The sequence below is a fragment of the Schistocerca nitens genome, chromosome 12, assembly GCF_023898315.1.
Source record: "Schistocerca nitens isolate TAMUIC-IGC-003100 chromosome 12, iqSchNite1.1, whole genome shotgun sequence".
In the NCBI taxonomy this organism is placed as follows: domain Eukaryota; kingdom Metazoa; phylum Arthropoda; class Insecta; order Orthoptera; family Acrididae; genus Schistocerca; species Schistocerca nitens.
The window spans coordinates 133,013,360-133,032,705 of record NC_064625.1 but is presented as its reverse complement, the minus strand read 5'-3'; the positions used below and the strand labels follow the sequence as shown (position 1 = coordinate 133,032,705).

At 43.2% G+C, this 19,346-nt stretch overlaps 1 protein-coding gene across 1 annotated transcript in view; it reads left to right on the top strand.

Annotated features, from left to right (window-relative positions):
* Positions 1 to 19,346, top strand: part of LOC126215203 (uncharacterized) — a 171,675-nt gene that overhangs the window by 118,641 nt on the left and 33,688 nt on the right. The window contains exon 3 of the mRNA XM_049941867.1: positions 6,973 to 7,063. Coding sequence (XP_049797824.1) covers positions 6,973 to 7,063 — 91 coding nt within the window. The remainder of the gene's footprint in view (positions 1 to 6,972; positions 7,064 to 19,346) is intronic.

Genomic DNA, 19,346 nt, shown 5'->3' with positions numbered 1-19,346 from the left:
CGAGGGCATGCAGCTTTACTGTATGGTTAAATGATGATGGCGTCCTCTTGGGTAAAATAAAATATTCCGGAGGTAAAATAGTCCCCCATTCGGATCTCTGGGGGGGGGGGGGGGGGGACTACTCAAGAGGACGTCGTTATCAGGAGAAAGAAAACTGGCGTTCTACGGATCGGAGCGTGGAATGTCAGATCCCTTAATCTGTAGGTTAGAAAATTTGAAAAGGGAAATGGGTAGGATAAAGTTTAGTGGGAATTAGTGACGTTCGGTGGAAGGAGGAACAAGACTTTTGGTCAGGCGAATACAGGGTTATAAATACAAAGTCAGATAGAGGTAATGCAGGAGTAGGTTTAATAACGAATAAAAAAATAGGAATGCGGGTAAGCTACTACAAACGCATTATTGTGGCCAAGATAGGCACGAAGCACACGCCTAATACAGCAGTACAAGTTTATATGCCAACTAGCTCTGCAGATGACGAAGAAATTGAGGAAATGTATGATGAAATAAAAGAAATTATTCAGATAGTGAAGGGAGACGAAAATTTAATGGTCATGGGTGACTGGAATTCGGTAGTAGGAAAAGGGAGAGAAGGAAACGTAGTAGGTGAATATGGATTGGGGGTAAGAAATGAAAGAGGAAGCCGCCTGGTAGAATTTTGCACAGAGCACAACTTAATCATAGCTAACACTTGGTTCATGAATCATAAAAGAAGATTGTATACATGGAAGAAGCCTGGAGATACTGACAGGTTTCAGATAGATTATATAATGGTAAGACAGAGATTTAGGAATCAGGTTTTAAATTGTAAGACATTTACAGGGGCAGATGTGGACTCTGACCACAATTTATTGCTTATGAACTGTAGATTAAAACTGAAGAAATTGCAAACAGGTGGGAATTTAAGGAGATGGGACCTGGATAAACTGACTAAACCAGAGGTTGTACAGAGTTTCAGGGAGAGCATAAGGGAACAATTCACAGGAATGGGGGAAAGAAATACAGTAGAAGAAGAATGGGTAGCTTTGAGGGATGAAGTAGTGAACGCAGCAGAGGATCAAGTAGGTAAAAAGATCAGGGCTAGTAGAAATCCTTGGGTAACAGAAGAAATATTGAATTTAATTGATGAAATGAGAAAATATAAAAATGCAGTAAATGAAGCAGGCAAAAAGGAATACAAACGTCTCAAAAATGGGATCGACAGGAAGTGCAAAATGGCTAAGCAGGCATGGCTTGAGGACAAATGTAAGGATGTAGAGGCTTATCTCACTAGGGGTAAGATAGATACTGCCTACAGGAAAATTAAAGAGACCTTTGGAGAAAAGAGAACCACTTGTATGATTATCAAGAGCTCAGATGGAAACCCAGTTCTAAGCAAAGAAGGGAAAGCAGAAAGGTGAAAGGAGTATATAGAGGGTCTATACAAGGGCGATGTACTTGAGGACAATATTATGGAAATGGAAGAGGCTGTAGATGAAGATGAAATGGAAGATATGATACTGCTACTATCAGTTTAATAAGTCACGGCTGCAAAATAGTAACACGAATTCTTTGCAGACGAATGGAGAAACTAGTAGAAGCCGACTTCGGGGAAGATTAGTTTGGATTCCGTAGAAATATTGGATTACGTGAGGCAATAATGACCCTACGACTTATCTTGGAAGCTAGATTAGGGAAAGGGAAACCTACGTTTCTAGCATCTGTCGACTTAGAGGAAGCTTTTGACAATGTTGACTGGAATACCCTCTTTCAGATTCTGAAGGTGGCAGGGGTAAAATACAGGGAGCGAAAGGCTATTTACAATTTGTACAGAAACCAAATGGCAGTTATAAGAGTCGAGGGACATGAAACGGAAGCAGTGGTTGGGAAGGGAGTGAGACAGGGTTATAGCCGCTCCCCGATGTTTTCAATCTGTATATTGAGCAAGCACTGAAGGAAACAAAAGAAAAGTTCGGAGTAGGTATTAAAATGTTCTGAGGCATAAAGGGATCACCAATTTAGTACTGGAGGGCAGCGTGGAGGGTAAAAATCGTAGGGCGAGACCAAGAGATGAATACACTAAGCAGATTCAGAAGGATGTAGGTTGCAGTAGGTACTGGGAGATGAAGAAGCTTGCACAGGATAGGGTAGCATGGAGAGCTGCATCAAACCAGTCTCTGGACTGAAGACCACAACAACAACAACAACAACAGGAATTTCAGAGGCAGAGAGCGGCCATGCATATGATAGCTCATCACAGCAAAGGTAAATACCGCGTGCTGAGGTGTAAACTTGTTGGTTCACCAGCTTGTGTCCATTATAAACTCGAGCGACCTTGTGTAATCTTTTGCTCAACTTGTCACAAAACTAGCCATCCTCCATACACTTGATTGTCATCCCAAATAGAACAGAACTTTGAAACGGAATCGGATAATTTATCGTAGTACTAACCAACATCATAACGTAATTGTAAGAATAATTTCGTAAAGAAACCTATGGTTAAAATTTAATATTGTTGTCTTTAGGATTAGTTAAGTTTCAGAGGACAAGACGCGTCATTTTCACAACTGTCTTAACATTGTCTCATTGGAAACTGTGTAAAAGCGTGTATATCTCTTAAGAGTTTGCAACATTAAACAAATGTCATTACAGCATACACAGTTGTGTCCTCAGTCACAGAATAAACAACCGCCCTCTCACATCTTACAAATTTCTTCGTCATTATTAATACCAAAAATACGTATGGCCAGCTTTAGTAAAAAAATACAACTATAAAGTGTTATTTTTCAGTAAAAAATATTTAAATAATGCAGGTTTTTGCAGAAAATATTTTACCTCCTTATAGACGAATGGCGTCTTTAAATATTGACCTCACTTTTACGTTTTCAAGCAGTCGTATTCTTATCATTAGTTATTGATTAAACATAATAGCACTAATCCTACATAATTAAACTAATAACTACTAGTAAAAAATCTCAGTAAAATGAAGGAAGTGTTATTCAAAATTAAGAAGATGTGACTCTTACCAATTGTTTTGTGTTGTCGAAATTGTATTCTCTAGATGAACATGCCTGTGACGATTCCAGTTCTATAGCGCAAGCTTCAGATTCCTTACGAGAGTTTTTGGCCCTACGCTCAGGTTTGCCAAAATATTCCGTTAGCTTGCGATTCACTGTAGCAACGTCTTTAAACGCTCACTACAATCTCTAATACACTATTATTTCATAAGAAAATTTACACTTCACGACGCATGATTCGGTCACACTACTCAGTTACACACTTCAGTAATATCAACAATCGTACTCGGAAAACAAGTGTTCGCTGACAGCACGTGGAAGAGTTGGAAGGACAACTGACTGTTTTTAACAATCGATTAGTCGATTGTTTTTTCGTGCAGTCGGTTTCTTCACTCGGTTGCAGCCGTTATATGAATTTTACACTCAGTTTCCGGGTTTGAGTTACTTTATTTACTTCCTCTTCCGTACTTTTCGGTTATCGTATCACTTTTTGGTTGGTTTTTAAAATTTAATATCAGAGGCTGCCCTTTAAATTTATGTATATATAAATGAACCATCACCTTTTAACTCGTTTCTGAAATATCTATGATCAAAGTTGTAAAGATCGTTTTGGAACACCCTGTATTTTCCTTACTTCTTTATTGATATAATGAGTAGCCGCCAACAATCGGCGAGCGTATCCACCGCGACGTTCCCCCGCTCACCAGACAACTGAATAATTTAAATATCATTTGCCTTCTACTCATTGAGCTGTATTAAAACAGCCTTAATTTACGTCCATATTCCTTACTACAAACGCGTACTATGTTTCAACATGAGCGTCTGTATAACGAGCTTTCACAAATTCCTGTAACTCTTATGTGTAGTTTATATCTACTGGTCGGTAGGTGGCGCGCACCCGCTGGCGTTGACAGCACTACAACGCGTCTACAGAATGACGTAGATGTCCGGCGATTTTGAAGTTTTTGTCTGGGGTTAGCAATTTAAGTGTTGGTAGGCATACCTGGCATATTCAGCTTTCACGATTATTGTAGGTGGTACATTAATATACTAGATACTAGAAGATATCAGATAGATTATATAATGGTAAGACAGAGATTTAGGAACCAGGTTTTAAATTGTAAGACATTTCCAGGGGCAGATGTGGACACTGACCACGATCTATTGGTTATGAACTGTAGATTAAAACTGAAGAAACTGCAAAAAGGTGGGAATTTAAGGAAATGGGACCTGGAAAAACTGAAAGAACCAGAGGTTGTACAGGGTTTCATGGAGAGCATAAGGGAACAATTGACAAGAATGGGAGAAAGAAATACAGTAGAAGAAGAATGGGTAGCTCTGAGGGATGAAGTAGTGAAGGCAGCAGAGGATCAAGTAGGTAAAAAGAGGAGGGCTAATAGAAACTCTTGGGTAACAGAAGAAATATTGAATTTAATTGATGAAAGGAGAAAATTTAAAAATGCAGTAAATGAAGCAGGCAAAAAGGAATACAAACGTCTCAAAAATGAGATCGACAGGAAGTGCAAAATGGCTAAGCAGGGATGGCTAGAGGACAAATGTAAGGATGTAGAGGCTTATCTCACTAGGGGTAATATAGATACAGCCAACAGGAAAATTAAAGAGACCGTCGGAGAAAGGAGAACCACTTGCATGAATATCAAGAGCTTTGATGGAAACCAAGTTCTAAGCAAAGAAGGGAAAGCAGAAAGGTGGAAGGAGTATATAGAGGGTCTATGCAAGGGCGATGTACTTGAAGACAATATTATGGAAATGGGAGACGATGAGGATGAAATGGGAGATATGATACCGGGTGAAGAGTTTGACTGAGCACTGAAAGACCTGAGTCGAAACAAGGCCCCGGGAATAGTACTACTGATGGCCTTGGGAGAGCCAGTCCATGGAAATGAAATAAAAACTTTGAGGTTCGCCGATGACATTGCAATTCTGTCAGAGACAGCAAAGGACTTGGTAGAGAAGTTGAACGGAATGAGAGTGTCTTCAAAGGAGGGTATAAAATGAACATCAACAAAATCAAAACGAGGATAATGGAATGTAGTCGAATTAAGTCGGGTGATGCTGAGGGAATTAGATTGGGAAATGAGACACTTAAAGTAGTAAAGGAGATTTGCTATTTGGGGAGCAAAATAACTGATGATGGTCGAAGTAGAGAGGATATAAAATGTACACCGGCAATGACAAGGAAAGCGTTTCTGAAGAAGATAAATTTGTTAACATCGGGTATCGAGTTAAATGTCAGGAAGTCGTTTCTGAAAGTATTTGTATGGAGTGTAGCCATGTATGGCAGTGAAACATGGATGATAAATAGTTTGGACAAGAAGAGAATAGAAGCTTTCGAAATGTGGTGCTACAGAAGAATGCTGAAGATTAGATGGGTAGATCACATAACTACTGAGGATGTATTGAATAGAATTGGGGAGAAGAGGAGTTTGTGGCACAGCTTGACTAGAAGAAGGGACCGGTTGGTAGGACATGTTCTGAGACATCAAGGGATCACCAATTTAGTACTGGAGGGCAGCGTGGAGGGTAAAAATCGTAGAGGGAGACCAAGAGATGAATACACTAAGCAGATTCTGAAGGATGTAGGTTGCAGTAAGTACGGGGAGATGAAGAAGCTTGCACAGGATAGAGTAGCAGGGAGACTGCATCAAACCAGTCTCAGGACTGAAGACAGCAACAACAACAACATTAATATACATCGAGTGTATATCAATAAATAATAAGACACCCATTTTAAGTTAAATGATATTTATTGGTTTAGATAGTAAGCTGTTTGTCGGTCTTGTTTGTGTGTTTGAAAGACATTGCAACCCATAGTGCTACATAATTTAAAAAAAATGATTGAATCTGTTGAAGTAATATCTTCGCTGATTTCTGAAGTCATTTTATCCAGTATTAAATGGTACTCCATTAAGGGGGGGGGGGGCTATAGCACACAGAGCAGCCCTCCCCCCCCCCCCCCCCCACGCCCCACCGTTGCCACCGCCCCTGCTGACGTACTTACAGATCCCTGTCTGCACGACTTCGGGCGCCACCAGGCGTAGTGCAACGTAGCCTTAGCGTGTGTAAGCGCCGGGAATGGTAAGGCGCATCCGTACCTTGCAGCCACTTACGGATCACGCTGACGGAACTTAAATCGTAAGGCAAAGGGTTAGCCGTGTTCCACACGTGTGTTTCACAACGGAACAAGCAGCAGCTTCAGCCATTTTCATACTGCGCATCGTGCGACAATCGGAGGACAGCAGTGATATGGCTGTAAACGAATTTTGAAATAAAAACTACATAGCTAAAGCGTGACTGAGTCAAACGTTGACGGCTATTAATAAATTTGAATAACTTAAAGTTTCATTTAACATAACTTCGTACACTACTGGCCATTAAAATTGCAACACCAAGAAGAAATGCAGATCATAAACTGGTATTCATTGGACAAATATATTATACTAGAACTGAGCTGTGATTACATTTTCAAGCAATTTGGGCCCATCGATCCTGAGATATCAGTTCCCAGAACAACCACCTCTGGCCGTAATGACGGACTTGATATGCCTGAGCATTGAGCCAGAGCTTGGATGGCGTGTACAGGTACAGCTTCAACACGATACCACATTTCATCAAGAGTAGTGATTGGCATATTGTGACGAACCAGTTGCTCGGCCACCATTGACCACACGTTTTCAGTTGGTGAGAGATCTGGAGAATGTGCTGGCCAGGGCAGCAGTCGAACATTTTCTGTATCCAGAAAGGCCCGTACAGGACCTGCAACATGCGGTCGTGCATTATCCTTCTGATAACAATATCTCAAGACTCAAGAGTTCGTGTATGCACACCGGAGAATCACAGGCGTACAGCTTTCAAAGTTTTTGACCAGTTTCACCGTACGTACTCCCCTTAATGTGTAGCTGTTGTCCCTCCAGGCGACCTTTCCGATACTAAAACGGAGTCCCCGTCTGTGTTTCAGCTTCCCATTCCCAGACCAAGACCTCGACCTGCGTCAGACGTGGCCGCCTCTGCTCCAGCGCCGACCGCACCACCTGCTCCAGATGCAACAGGTAAGCCGTACACATTGTGAGCGTGCGGTTGATCTGCTATTCTGTTATTCTGTGCAACGGATTAATCTGAGACGTACCCTTTACCCTGTGGCTCCTGCAAGATGCAATTTCCACCCCCACGCTACTACAGAAGTCAGACAGACGCTCCTAACGTTCTAAATGCCTGAAAAACTTTCAGCAATAAATATGTTCTGGAGTCGTCCACTGTGAGGAAATGACCCAAATATTCACAAAATTTCTTACGTAACTACTGGAATACTTGGGTACTAGATTAGTGCTAGTCAGTGTAAGAAAAACATGAAACTAACGAAAATTATTATTTATTTTGCAAAAATTCTGAGATATCACAATGGCACTTTTAGTTATGAACTGAACAAGTTATATCGTGGTTCTTTTCGGAATGTGAAGTTACCTCTCAAGGATAGGATTCGCTAATGAAATTTCTATGGTTGTTGACTTGGCAGAATGGCTGAGAGGCGCGCCTACTCAACTTGAATAATTATCCTCTAGAACGTTGCTAGGTACGGTCGAGGCTGTCGCATGTGAAATGCAGTGAAGTGTACTGTTGTGGAGGAAATATGGGGCTCGCAATAGCTGTAACGCACAATACCGTAAGCTGCGATGACTGCTGTCTGCGCCGCTCGCTTCTGACAAATATGATAACTCTCGTTCTATCTGGATTGACCTTCGCCGATCAAACTCTCCCTATGCCTTGATGAAGTCAAGGATTCCTATTCGCCCCTAGTCCAACTATTGGCGTGGTACACCGGTCAGATAATCAGTCCACCGCGATGCCACTCAAAAATTCGCTCGCAGGCGTTTAACTATAACTCTGTCCGCTCACACCGCACGATAAGTGTGGCGGCCAATACGGTGAACAACACTAAATTGCAATGATTCAATATAGAGTCGCATTCCGATTCGCTCTCGACAGAGGTGCTCTCCCAGTGAAGTACTGAGGAGAGACTTGTTCCTCGCTCCAAGACCGACAACGGAACGGCGCCTCTCCACGCCAGACGTTAAGGGGTATATCTTTCGGTCTCTTCCATTACTCCTTCAGCTCAAGACGTCAGAAATATCGTCTACCAGTCAGCATTGCTCTTCTGAAACGGGAGAATGACGTTTCGTTTAAGGCGACCAATCCGGAAATCTGTAGTATCAGCGGTGGGCGTTTGCTGTCTCCCTGTGAAAATCTCTGAAGCTGCGTGCTATGTGTAAAGAATGCGTAGGCTGGCCGCTCCCACACAATGTAGCGGAATTTGCTTTTAAGCCTAACACGGGGTCGTTCCTCCTTTCCCTCGGGCGAACGCTGTCTGCTCCACAGGCGTCCACCGGCCGACGTAGATGGGTTGGGACCGGCCTCCTGGCGTGCAGTTGCCTCTCTCGAACTAAAAGCTCCTGTGGCCGTCGTGTCTCGAATGTGTGCGTGTATGCACAGCCTCGAGTATTTCAACCACGGTGCGCACTTGTGATTTATTAGTTATTTACATATCGTTTACATGGATTCATACAACATTGACTTTATCTTATCGAGTTTGGCTTCGAATGAAGCGTCTGGATGTGCAGAATATGACTGTGTGGGCGGAATATGTAAACAATGAAGGTCAGGAGACCACGACATCTTACAACGTTTTATCCTCAAGAATTATGACGTTTTTGGAAAATTAGCATCTCCCCTATAAAAACCACCATTGATTCCGGCAAGCAGAGATCCTGCGAAACTCAGCTCGCTCTGTGCCTCCATGAGATACAGTGCGCTGTGAACACCGGCGCTGCCGCCGCGCGGGATTAGCCAAACGCTCTTGGGCGCTGCAGTCATGGACTGTGCGGCTGGTCCCGGCGGAGGTACGAGTCAAAAATGGTTCAAATGGCTCTGAGCACTATGGGACTTAACATCTATGGTCATCAGTCCCCGAGAACTTAGAACTACTTAAACCTAACTAACCTAAGGACATCACACAACACCCAGCCATCACGAGGCAGGTACGAGTCCTCCCTCGGGCAGGGGTGTGTGTGTGTTCGTCCTTAGGATAATTTAGGTTAAGTAGAGTGTAAGCTTAGGGACTGATGACCTTAGCAGTTGGGTCCCATAAGATTTCACACACACAACAATGGCGATGAGATCCATGCGGTGTCCCTTTACTTCAAATGGTACAAATGGCTCTGAGCACTATGCGACTTAACTTCTGAGGTTATCAGTCGCCTAATTAAACCTAACTAACCTAAGGACATCACACACATAACCTACGACCGTAGCGGTCGCGCGGCTCCAGACTGCAGCGCCTGGAACCGCACGGCCACTCCGGCCGGCCTTGACTTCAGTAAGGCGTTTGACACCGTCCCGCAATGCCGTGTAATGAAAGAAATACGAGATTACGGAGTAACGGAGAACACCCGTCATTGCATTCAAGACTTTCTTGCAGATAGAACTCAACGCGTCGCTCTTAACGGAACTAAATCGACAGATATAAAGGCAATATCTGGACTACTACAGGAAAGTGTGATAGGACCGTTGGTGTTTACAATATACAGTGTGGTCCATTGATAGTAACCGGGCCAAATATCTCGCGAAATAAGCATCAAACGAAAAAACTACAAAGAACTAAACTCGTCTAGTTTGAACGGGGAAACCAGATGGTGCTATGGTTGGCCCGCTAGGTGGCGCTGCCATAGGTCAAACGGATATCAACTGCGTTTTTAAAATAGGAACCCCCATTTTTATTTACATATTGGTGTAGTACGTAAAGAAATATGAATGTTTTAGTTGGATCACTTTGTGACAGATGGCACTGTGAAACGTCCCCTTAGAAAAATTATAAATGACTGTGCTTAAACTGAGACACAATATTTTTAGCGCAATGCAATCTGACCTTCAAAAATCCCTACAAAAGAATGGAGGTGACTAACACTAACCTATACCTTTCATTAATCACTTACCTCACAAAAATATTCGATACTCAGACTACTGCAATACAGCGAGCGCCACTACTGCCAGCTAAATAAAAGATTCTAACTACTGAAGGCACTAACTACTGATCGGCATAGTTTGCAAATGAAAGATTTTGACAGAGAACAAACCATGTATTTACCTTAATAGTGTTCAAAAGCCATAATATATTATCAGTTCATGACATCCAGTCTTACAAATTTACTGTCTCTGATGGACACACATCCAGATCATCCGCTCTCAAAACTCCGCCATCTCTCTCCCCACATCCACCAGTGCTGGCGGTTCACCTCCAACTGCGCAACGCTACGCGCTGTTAACAGCCAACTGCCCTACACTACAATACCAAATTCCAACAATGCGAAACCAGCCACAGACTGCACACGGCACAGTCAGTGATTTTCATATAGAGCGCTACGTGGCGTTACCAACATAAAAACCTAAACAGCCTACTTACAACTGTAATAGTCACAAATATATGGCTCACAATTTTAGAAGAAAAGTTGGTAACAGGTACGTTTTTAAATTAAAATACAGAACGTAGGTACGTTTGAACATTTTATTTCGATTGTTCCAATGTTATACATGTACCTATGTGAACTTAACATTTCTGAGAACGCATGCTGCTGCAGCGTGATTACATGTAAATACCACATTAATGCAATAAATGCTGCCGGGCGGGGTGGCCGAACGGTTCTAGGCGCTACAGTCCGGAACCCCGCGACCGCTACGGTCGCAGGTTCGAATCGTGCCTCGGGCATGGATGTGTGTGATGTCTTTAGGTTATTTAGGTTTAAGTGGTTCTAAGTTCTAGGGGACTGATGACCTCAGAAGTTAAGTCGAATAGTGCTCAGAGCCATTTGAACCAATAAATGCTCAAAATGATGTCCGTCAAACTCAATGCATTTGGCAATACGTGTAACGACATTCCTCTCAACGGCGAGTAGTTCACCTTCCTTAATGTTTGCAAATGCATTGACAATGCGCTGACGTATGTTGTCAGGCGTTGTCGGCGGATCACGATAGCAAATATCCTTCAACTTTCCCCACAGAAAGAAAGCCGGGGACGTCAGATCCGTTGAACGTGCGGGCCATGGTATGGTGCTTCGACGACCAATCCAACTCTCATGAAATATGCTATTGAATACCGCTTCAACCGCACGCGAGCTATGTGCCGGACACCCATTAGGTTGGAAGTACATCGCCATTCTGTGATGTAGTGAAATATCTTGCAGTAACATCTGTAGAACATTACGTAGGAAATCAGCATACATTGCACCATTTAGATTGCCATCGATAAAATGGGGGTCAATTATCCTTCCTCCCATAATGCAGCACCATACATTAACCCGCTAAGGTCGCTGATGTTCCAGTTGTCGCAGCCATCGTGGATTTTCCGTTGCCCAGCAGTGCATATTATGCTGGTTTACGTTACCGCTGTTGGTGAATGACGCTTCGTCGCTAAATAGAAAGCGTGCAAAAAATGTGTGATTGTCCCGTAATATCTCAAGTGGCCAATGGCAGAACTGTGCACGACGTTCAAAGTCGTCGCCACGCAATTTGTGTTGCATAGAAATATGGTACGGGTGCAATCGATGATGATGTAGCATTCTCAACACCGACGTTTTTGAGATTCCCTATTCTCGCGCAATTTGTCTGCTACTGTTGTGCGGATTAGCCGCGACAGCAGCTAAAACACCTACTTGGGCATCATCATTTGTTGCAGGTCGTGGTTGACCTATCACATGTAGCTGAACACTTCCTGTTTCCTTAAATAACGTAACTATCCGGCGAACGTTCCGGACACTTGGGTGATGTCGTCTAGGATACCGAGCAGCATACATAGCACACTCCAGTTGGGTGTTTTGATTACAATAGCCATACATCAACACGATATCGATTTTTCGCGCAATGGGTAAACGGTCCATTTTAACACAGGTAATGTATCACGAAGCAAATGCCGTCCGCACTGGCGGAATGTTACATGATACCACGTACTTATACTTTTTTGGCTATTACAGCGCAATCTATATTGAAGCGAAAAAAGTGGTCCAACTAAATCATTCATATTTCTGTACGTACTACACCAATATGTAATAAAAATGGGGTTCCTATTCAAAAATAACGCAGTTGATGTCTGTTTGACCAATGGCAGCGCCATCTAGCGGGCCAACCATAGCGCCATCTGGTTTTCCCCTTCAAGCTATATGAGTTTCGTTGTTTGTAGTTTTTTCGTTTGATGCTTATTTCGTGAGATATTTGGCCTGGTCACTATGAATGGACCACTATATATATATATATATATATATATATATATATATATATATATATATATATATATATATATATATATACACTCCTGGAAATTGAAATAAGAACACCGTGAATTCATTGTCCCAGAAAGGGGAAACTTTATTGACACATTCCTGGGGTCAGATACATCACATGATCACACTGACAGAACCACAGGCACATAGACACAGGCAACAGAGCATGCACAATGTCGGCACTAGTACAGTGTATATCCACCTTTCGCAGCAATGCAGGCTGCTATTCTCCCATGGAGACGATCGTAGAGATGCTGGATGTAGTCCTGTGGAACGGCTTGCCATGCCATTTCCACCTGGCGCCTCAGTTGGACCAGCGTTCGTGCTGGACGTGCAGACCGCGTGAGACGACGCTTCATCCAGTCCCAAACATGCTCAATGGGGGACAGATCCGGAGATCTTGCTGGCCAGGGTAGTTGACTTACACCTTCTAGAGCACGTTGGGTGGCACGGGATACATGCGGACGTGCATTGTCCTGTTGGAACAGCAAGTTCCCTTGCCGGTCTAGGAATGGTAGAACGATGGGTTCGATGACGGTTTGGATGTACCGTGCACTATTCAGTGTCCCCTCGACGATCACCAGTGGTGTACGGCCAGTGTAGGAGATCGCTCCCCACACCATGATGCCGGGTGTTGGCCCTGTGTGCCTCGGTCGTATGCAGTCCTGATTGTGGCGCTCACCTGCACGGCGCCAAACACGCATACGACCATCATTGGCACCAAGGCAGAAGCGACTCTCATCGCTGAAGACGACACGTCTCCATTCGTCCCTCCATTCACACCTGTCGCGACACCACTGGAGGCGGGCTGCACGATGTTGGGGCGTGAGCGGAAGACGGCCTAACGGTGTGCGGGACCGTAGCCCAGCTTCATGGACACGGTTGCGAATGGTCCTCGCCGATACCCCAGGAGCAACAGTGTCCCTAATTTGCTGGGAAGTGGCGGTGCGGTCCCCTACAGCACTGCGTAGGATCCTACGGTCTTGGCGTGCATCCGTGCGTCGCTGCGGTCCGGTCCCAGGTCGACGGGCACGTGCACCTTCCGCCGACCACTGGCGACAACATCGATGTACTGTGGAGACCTCACGCCCCACGTGTTGAGCAATTCGGTGGTACGTCCACCCGGCCTCCCGCATGCCCACTATACGCCCTCGCTCAAAGTCCGTCAACTGCACATACGGTTCACATCCACGCTGTCGCGGCATGCTACCAGTGTTAAAGACTGCGATGGAGCTCCGTATGCCACGGCAAACTGGCTGACACTGACGGCGGCGGTGCACAAATGCTGCGCAGCTAGCGCCATTCGACGGCCAACACCGCGGTTCCTGGTGTGTCCGCTGTGCCGTGCGTGTGATCATTGCTTGTACAGCCCTCTCGCAGTGTCCGGAGCAAGTATGGTGGGTCTGACACACCGGTGTCAATGTGTTCTTTTTTCCATTTCCAGGAGTGTATATATATATATATATATATATATCCAGTCTCTTAAAAAGTCCCTGGCCGCACAAGAGAAAAAAGCCGCCGACCTAGAAGCTAAACTGTCTGCGGCCACCGATGAAATCGAGCAGTATCAGCGAAGGAACAGCTTGCGCTTGTTCGGGGTAGCTGAAAACGATCGCGAAAACACCGACGACCTGGTCATTAGCCTCGTGCGTGAAAAACTTGGCGTGCGAATCGACGTGGCCGACATTGACAGAAGCCACCGTGTTGGGCGCAGGATACCAGGTGTCATGAAACCCAGGCCCATAATAATCAAATTTGTGTCATATCGGAAAAGAGCTGAAGTGTTTGTTCAGAAAAGAAAACTCGCCAAGAGTGGGGTTACCCTGAGGGAAGATCTGACGCGCGAAAGACTAAAAATTTTGAACACTGCGATCACACAGTTCGGCCTTCAAAATGTATGGACCCAGGATGGCAGGATCGTAGTCAAGATGGAAGGAGGGAGGAAAACGGTGACGAACATGTCCGAACTGAAAGACTGAGCGAAATCTCGCGAGACACAAAGTCTCATATTGTACTCTGTCTAATATAAGTTAATTAGTATTCTTTCTTTTCATTTTTTACGTAAATATTGCTTCGTTAATTCTATAAGTACCATAAGTACTCTATTTAAAATCAGTCAATTGTTTCACATAGATATTGCTTCTTTATTTGTGTATCATAAGTGCTCATGTATATTCATATTGTCAGTCAAACGGGAATTAACATTCACCATTAACAGGAATCTCCTTAAAACCGCCTTTCTATATCTGTTATTTTCATCCTCGTCACTACCACTACTACTACTATTATCTTTTTCGTAAGCACCACTGCCACTTTCCATCTTTCTTTTCGCTCCCTTCTCCGATACCTCCAGCTTGTCTTTCACCTTTAGCCCACAGACGCTTGAGTCAGTCACGACCTTGGACACACCTGTAAATATGTCTTCCCCCGCGAAATCCAGCTTTTGTCCCTCTTCCGGCCAGCAGGTAAACGGAGCGCGCTCGGTCCTACAGGCGGCCACAATGGGACGGACCGGTTCCGGCGGCGGGCTCTTTGTGGCCCACGCGAACGCTCAGTCGCTAACGGCTCACTTCGACGAGTTCTGTAACCTGTTCTGCCAATCGCTGTTCCATATTATCCTCGTCTCTGAAACTTGGTTGAAACCAAACACCTCTTCCGACGCTATCCGAATCACTGGTTACACTCTCCTAAGGGCAGATCGTGAAACACGACGCGGGGGTGGTGTGGGTGCCTATGTTCGCTCTGATCTGAGACCTACTATACTATGCACATCGGATGCAAAGTGCGAAGGAGAAGCAGAGTTCTTGTTTTTCGAAATAAATACATCAAATCAGAAACTGCTAATTGGAGTAATCTATAAACCTCCAAACGTCGGTGCTATGTCCTCCTTTCAGTCTGCCCTGTCCTCGCTCGTGACACTGTATGAACACATAATCATTATGGGCGACACAAACATCGACTTACAGTTAAAATCTCCCTCTGCAGAAAAACTAAGGAGACTGTTCCACTCCAATGATATGAGTTTAACACCGCTGGACCCAACTCATCACACGCCACACAGCCATACACTCATAGATATAATGGCAACAAAGCGACCAGATAAAATAATTCGCGCCAATCAGACATCCGCTCCAGGACTCTCTGCTCATGACGTGATATTCTTAAATTACTCAGTGCATACTACCAAAGAAAAATCTCACCTGGTAACCTACAGAAACCTAAAAAAAGTTAACCATGACGCTCTTCAAAAGGATTGCTTAGACATCCCTTGGTATGATATAAGCAATGAACCGACTTTAGACGGAAAAATTCGGGAATTATGTCGCAAAATCATTGCACTGTATGATAAACATGCTCCTCAACGCACTGTCAAGGTAAAGAGAGCTCCCGCTCCGTGGCTCACCACTGCATTACGCCAGTTAATGAATAAACGTGATGCTGCACATAGGGCCTTCAAGCGTAACCCAACTCCCGAGGCGTACGAAGCTTATAGGAAACTCCGAAATAGAACCAAGCAGAGCGTGAGGAATGCCAAAATCAGACATGCCCGCTCTGTCGTATGCGGCATATCAAAACCTGCTGCACTGTGGAAAAAGCTACGCAGTTTCGGTATAGGGAAGCGAAGATCTGACGCTGTTTATCAAGCGTCTGCAGAAGAATTAAACGATTTCTTCTCAACAGCTGTAAACTGCCACGCAGCGACAAATTACCAGCCCCAAGATATCAATCTCTCGAGAGACAAGTTTTTCCTAAAACATGTCACTACCGGCACAGTACACAAGGCAATTACGAGAATCTCTTCCGAGGCAGTAGGAAATGATGGAGTGAGTATTGGCATGATCAAGAACGTCGTAGACACTATTACTCCAGTTATCACAGACATCTTCAACCTGTCTCTTGTCAGTAGTACATATCCTACTGAGTGGAAGCAAAGTTTAATTCAACCTATACCCAAGACTGACAACCCTAAGTCGCCAGGTGACTACAGGCCGATCAGCATACTACCTGCAATATCTAAAGCCCTAGAATACATCGTCCATGAACAGCTGACGGATTACCTCAAAACTCATAACATCCATGACAAATATCAGTCAGGCTTTCGAAAGCACCATAGTACAGCAACTGCATTAATCAAAGTAACTGATGACATTAAACATGCTATGGACAGACGTGAAGCTACCATCCTAACACTGCTTGACTTTAGCAAGGCTTTTGATACAGTTGACTTTGATATATTACTAATTAAAATGAAGCAGCTGAATTTCTCAAACAGCGCAATACACTGGTTCGACAGCTACCTCAAAAACAGAAGTCAACAAGTCATTTGTGGGTCGGAAAAGTCATCATGGAAAAACGTGCGCTCTGGAGTTCCCCAAGGCTCCGTCCTTGGTCCATTACTCTTCTCACTGTACATTAATGATATTTCTTCAGTGATTCACTCCTGCAACTACCATCTATATGCCGACGACATCCAACTGTACATAAGTGCAAGCCCCAAGAACATTGCTGACGCAGTAGCGAGTATGAACGCGGATCTTTGCTCTGTTTCTCGATGGGCACAGAACCTAGGTCTGAAACTAAACCCCAAGAAATCCCAGGTCATACTTATATCTCATCCAAAGTTAATCAGTCGGCACTTTCACGAAACAGTCCCTCAAATACACCTCAATGGTACCCAACTACCATACCAAAAAACAGTAAAAGACCTTGGAATAATCTTGGATGAACACCTAAACTGGGAAGAACAAACAGTTACAGCTTGCCGGAAATCGCTCTCCTCCCTACATGCAATTCAGAAATTTAGAAAAATATTTCCAACCCATGTTAAACAAAAATTAGTCCAAACACTAGTCTTGCCTAATCTTTACTACTGTGATGTAGTTCAACACGGCACAAATAGTGAAAATTCGAGACGCCTCGAGCTAGTGATGAACGCTTGCGTTAGATACGTATGCAATATACGGTTGTATGATCATATCAGTCCTTCATACTCCCAGCTAGGTTGGATACGCCCACATAAGGCGCGCGATCTCCACACGATGTGCTTACTTCATCGATTTCTTAGCCACTGGTGCCCCCAATACTTATCTTCTCACATTAAACACCTATCATCATTCCACAACCGCAATACCAGATCGGATACGTCTAGCATCTTGGCTGTACCTTTACATAACACAAAATCTTTCTCCATGTCATTCTCCATCTCAGCCATACGACTATGGAACGCGCTCCCCTGTGATCTGCGTCTTATCCGGAACTACTCAACATTCAAGAGGGAACTCAAAACTTACATATTAGGGACGGTATAGCCACCATTGTTGGGCCCCTCTCATCTCTTTCTTTCTCATCTCCATCATAGCTTCGAATTTTACCATTATATTTCTCTTCCTCTAACCTATCTACCTCTTCTATATCTCTTTCACCCCATTCTATCGTCTTATGTCTCTGCTTGATGAGAATAACTCACAAGCTGCAAGAATATAACGAGAAAATTCCCAACTAGCAATAGGACTGACATTCATAAAAGAAAAATATGTTTACTTTCATATACATAGTCATTATTATTATTATTATTATTACTATTATTATTATTCTTGATTGTTATAATTAATTTTTGATTGTTATAATTATCATTGTACTACGTTTATAATCTCTATTTTTTTTCTTAACATTAATACTGTATAACTTGTAATATGTCCTTAATGTTCTGTAGAAACTGAAATTTGTTGAATCTGAGTATGCCTGGTTAGGTGTAAGAGAGGGCCTGAAGGCCCTAATCTTGCCAGGTAAAATAAATGCATATATATATATATATATATATATATATATATATATATATATATATATATATATATATATATATATGCGGGTAATATTGTGAAGCATCGTGTACCTTAAGCACAGAAAAATTGTTTTCGTTGTTTGACAATTTTTGGCGGTAAGCTTTCGAAAATATGAAATAATTATTGCAAATATGAACTAACAATGAAATTTGTTAAGTAAGAGAGAGAAGTAGATTATTGGCTATGAGTAGACTCGGTCCTGTTGTTATGTCCAATATGGTTCCTGGCACAAAATGGAATGTCTGGTATGCCATAAAACCAATCCTGACTGTTCAGTTGCTGACAACGAAGATTGGATTTATGAATTATGCAGATAGATGAATATTAAACGAATCACATATAGTACATATATAGGTAACTGTTTCAGAACTTTGTTTTGGATGTAAGTTTATTAAGTGATTTGCTATCGCATTAAATTATTTTTTCTGTTACTAATAATTAATTGTTCCACGAGTATTAATTAAGAGTAATCTCAAAATTTTATTTTCTGTACGCAAAATACTTTTCCCAAATTTCCATGATTACGTGCATTTTAACAACGCTATTCCATGTCTCACGACTATACCATATTAGCATCCAACTACAATTATTTTTTAACGTTTTTTTCGATGGTAAGTCTTTTTATATTCTAGTAAGAGAAATACAGACACTTCTTCGCGAATAGTTGAAGATCGCGGTAATATGTGTATGGGACTTAACAATGAGTTCAATTTCGAGATACAACTGCAAATAAATGGTGAATCGTAATGCCCGAGCCGGCCGGTGTGGCCGTGCGGTTAAAGGCGCTTCAGTCTGGAACCGCGTGACCGCTACGGTCGAAGGTTCGAATCCTGCCTCGGGCATGGATGTGTGTGATGTCCTTAGGTTAGTTAGGTTTAATTAGTTCTAAGTTCTAGGCGACTGATGACCTCAGCAGTTGAGTCGCATAGTGCTCAGAGCCATTTGAACAATTTTTCGTAATGCCCGAAATTCATCTATACAGGGTGTTACAGAAAGGTACGGCCAAACTTTCAGGAAACATTCCTCACGCACAGAGAAAGAAAATATGTTACGTAGACATGTGTCCAGAACCGCTTACTTTCCATGTTAGAGCTCATTTTATTACTGCTCTTCAAATCACATCTATCATGGAATGGAAACACACAGCAACAGAACGTACCTGCGTG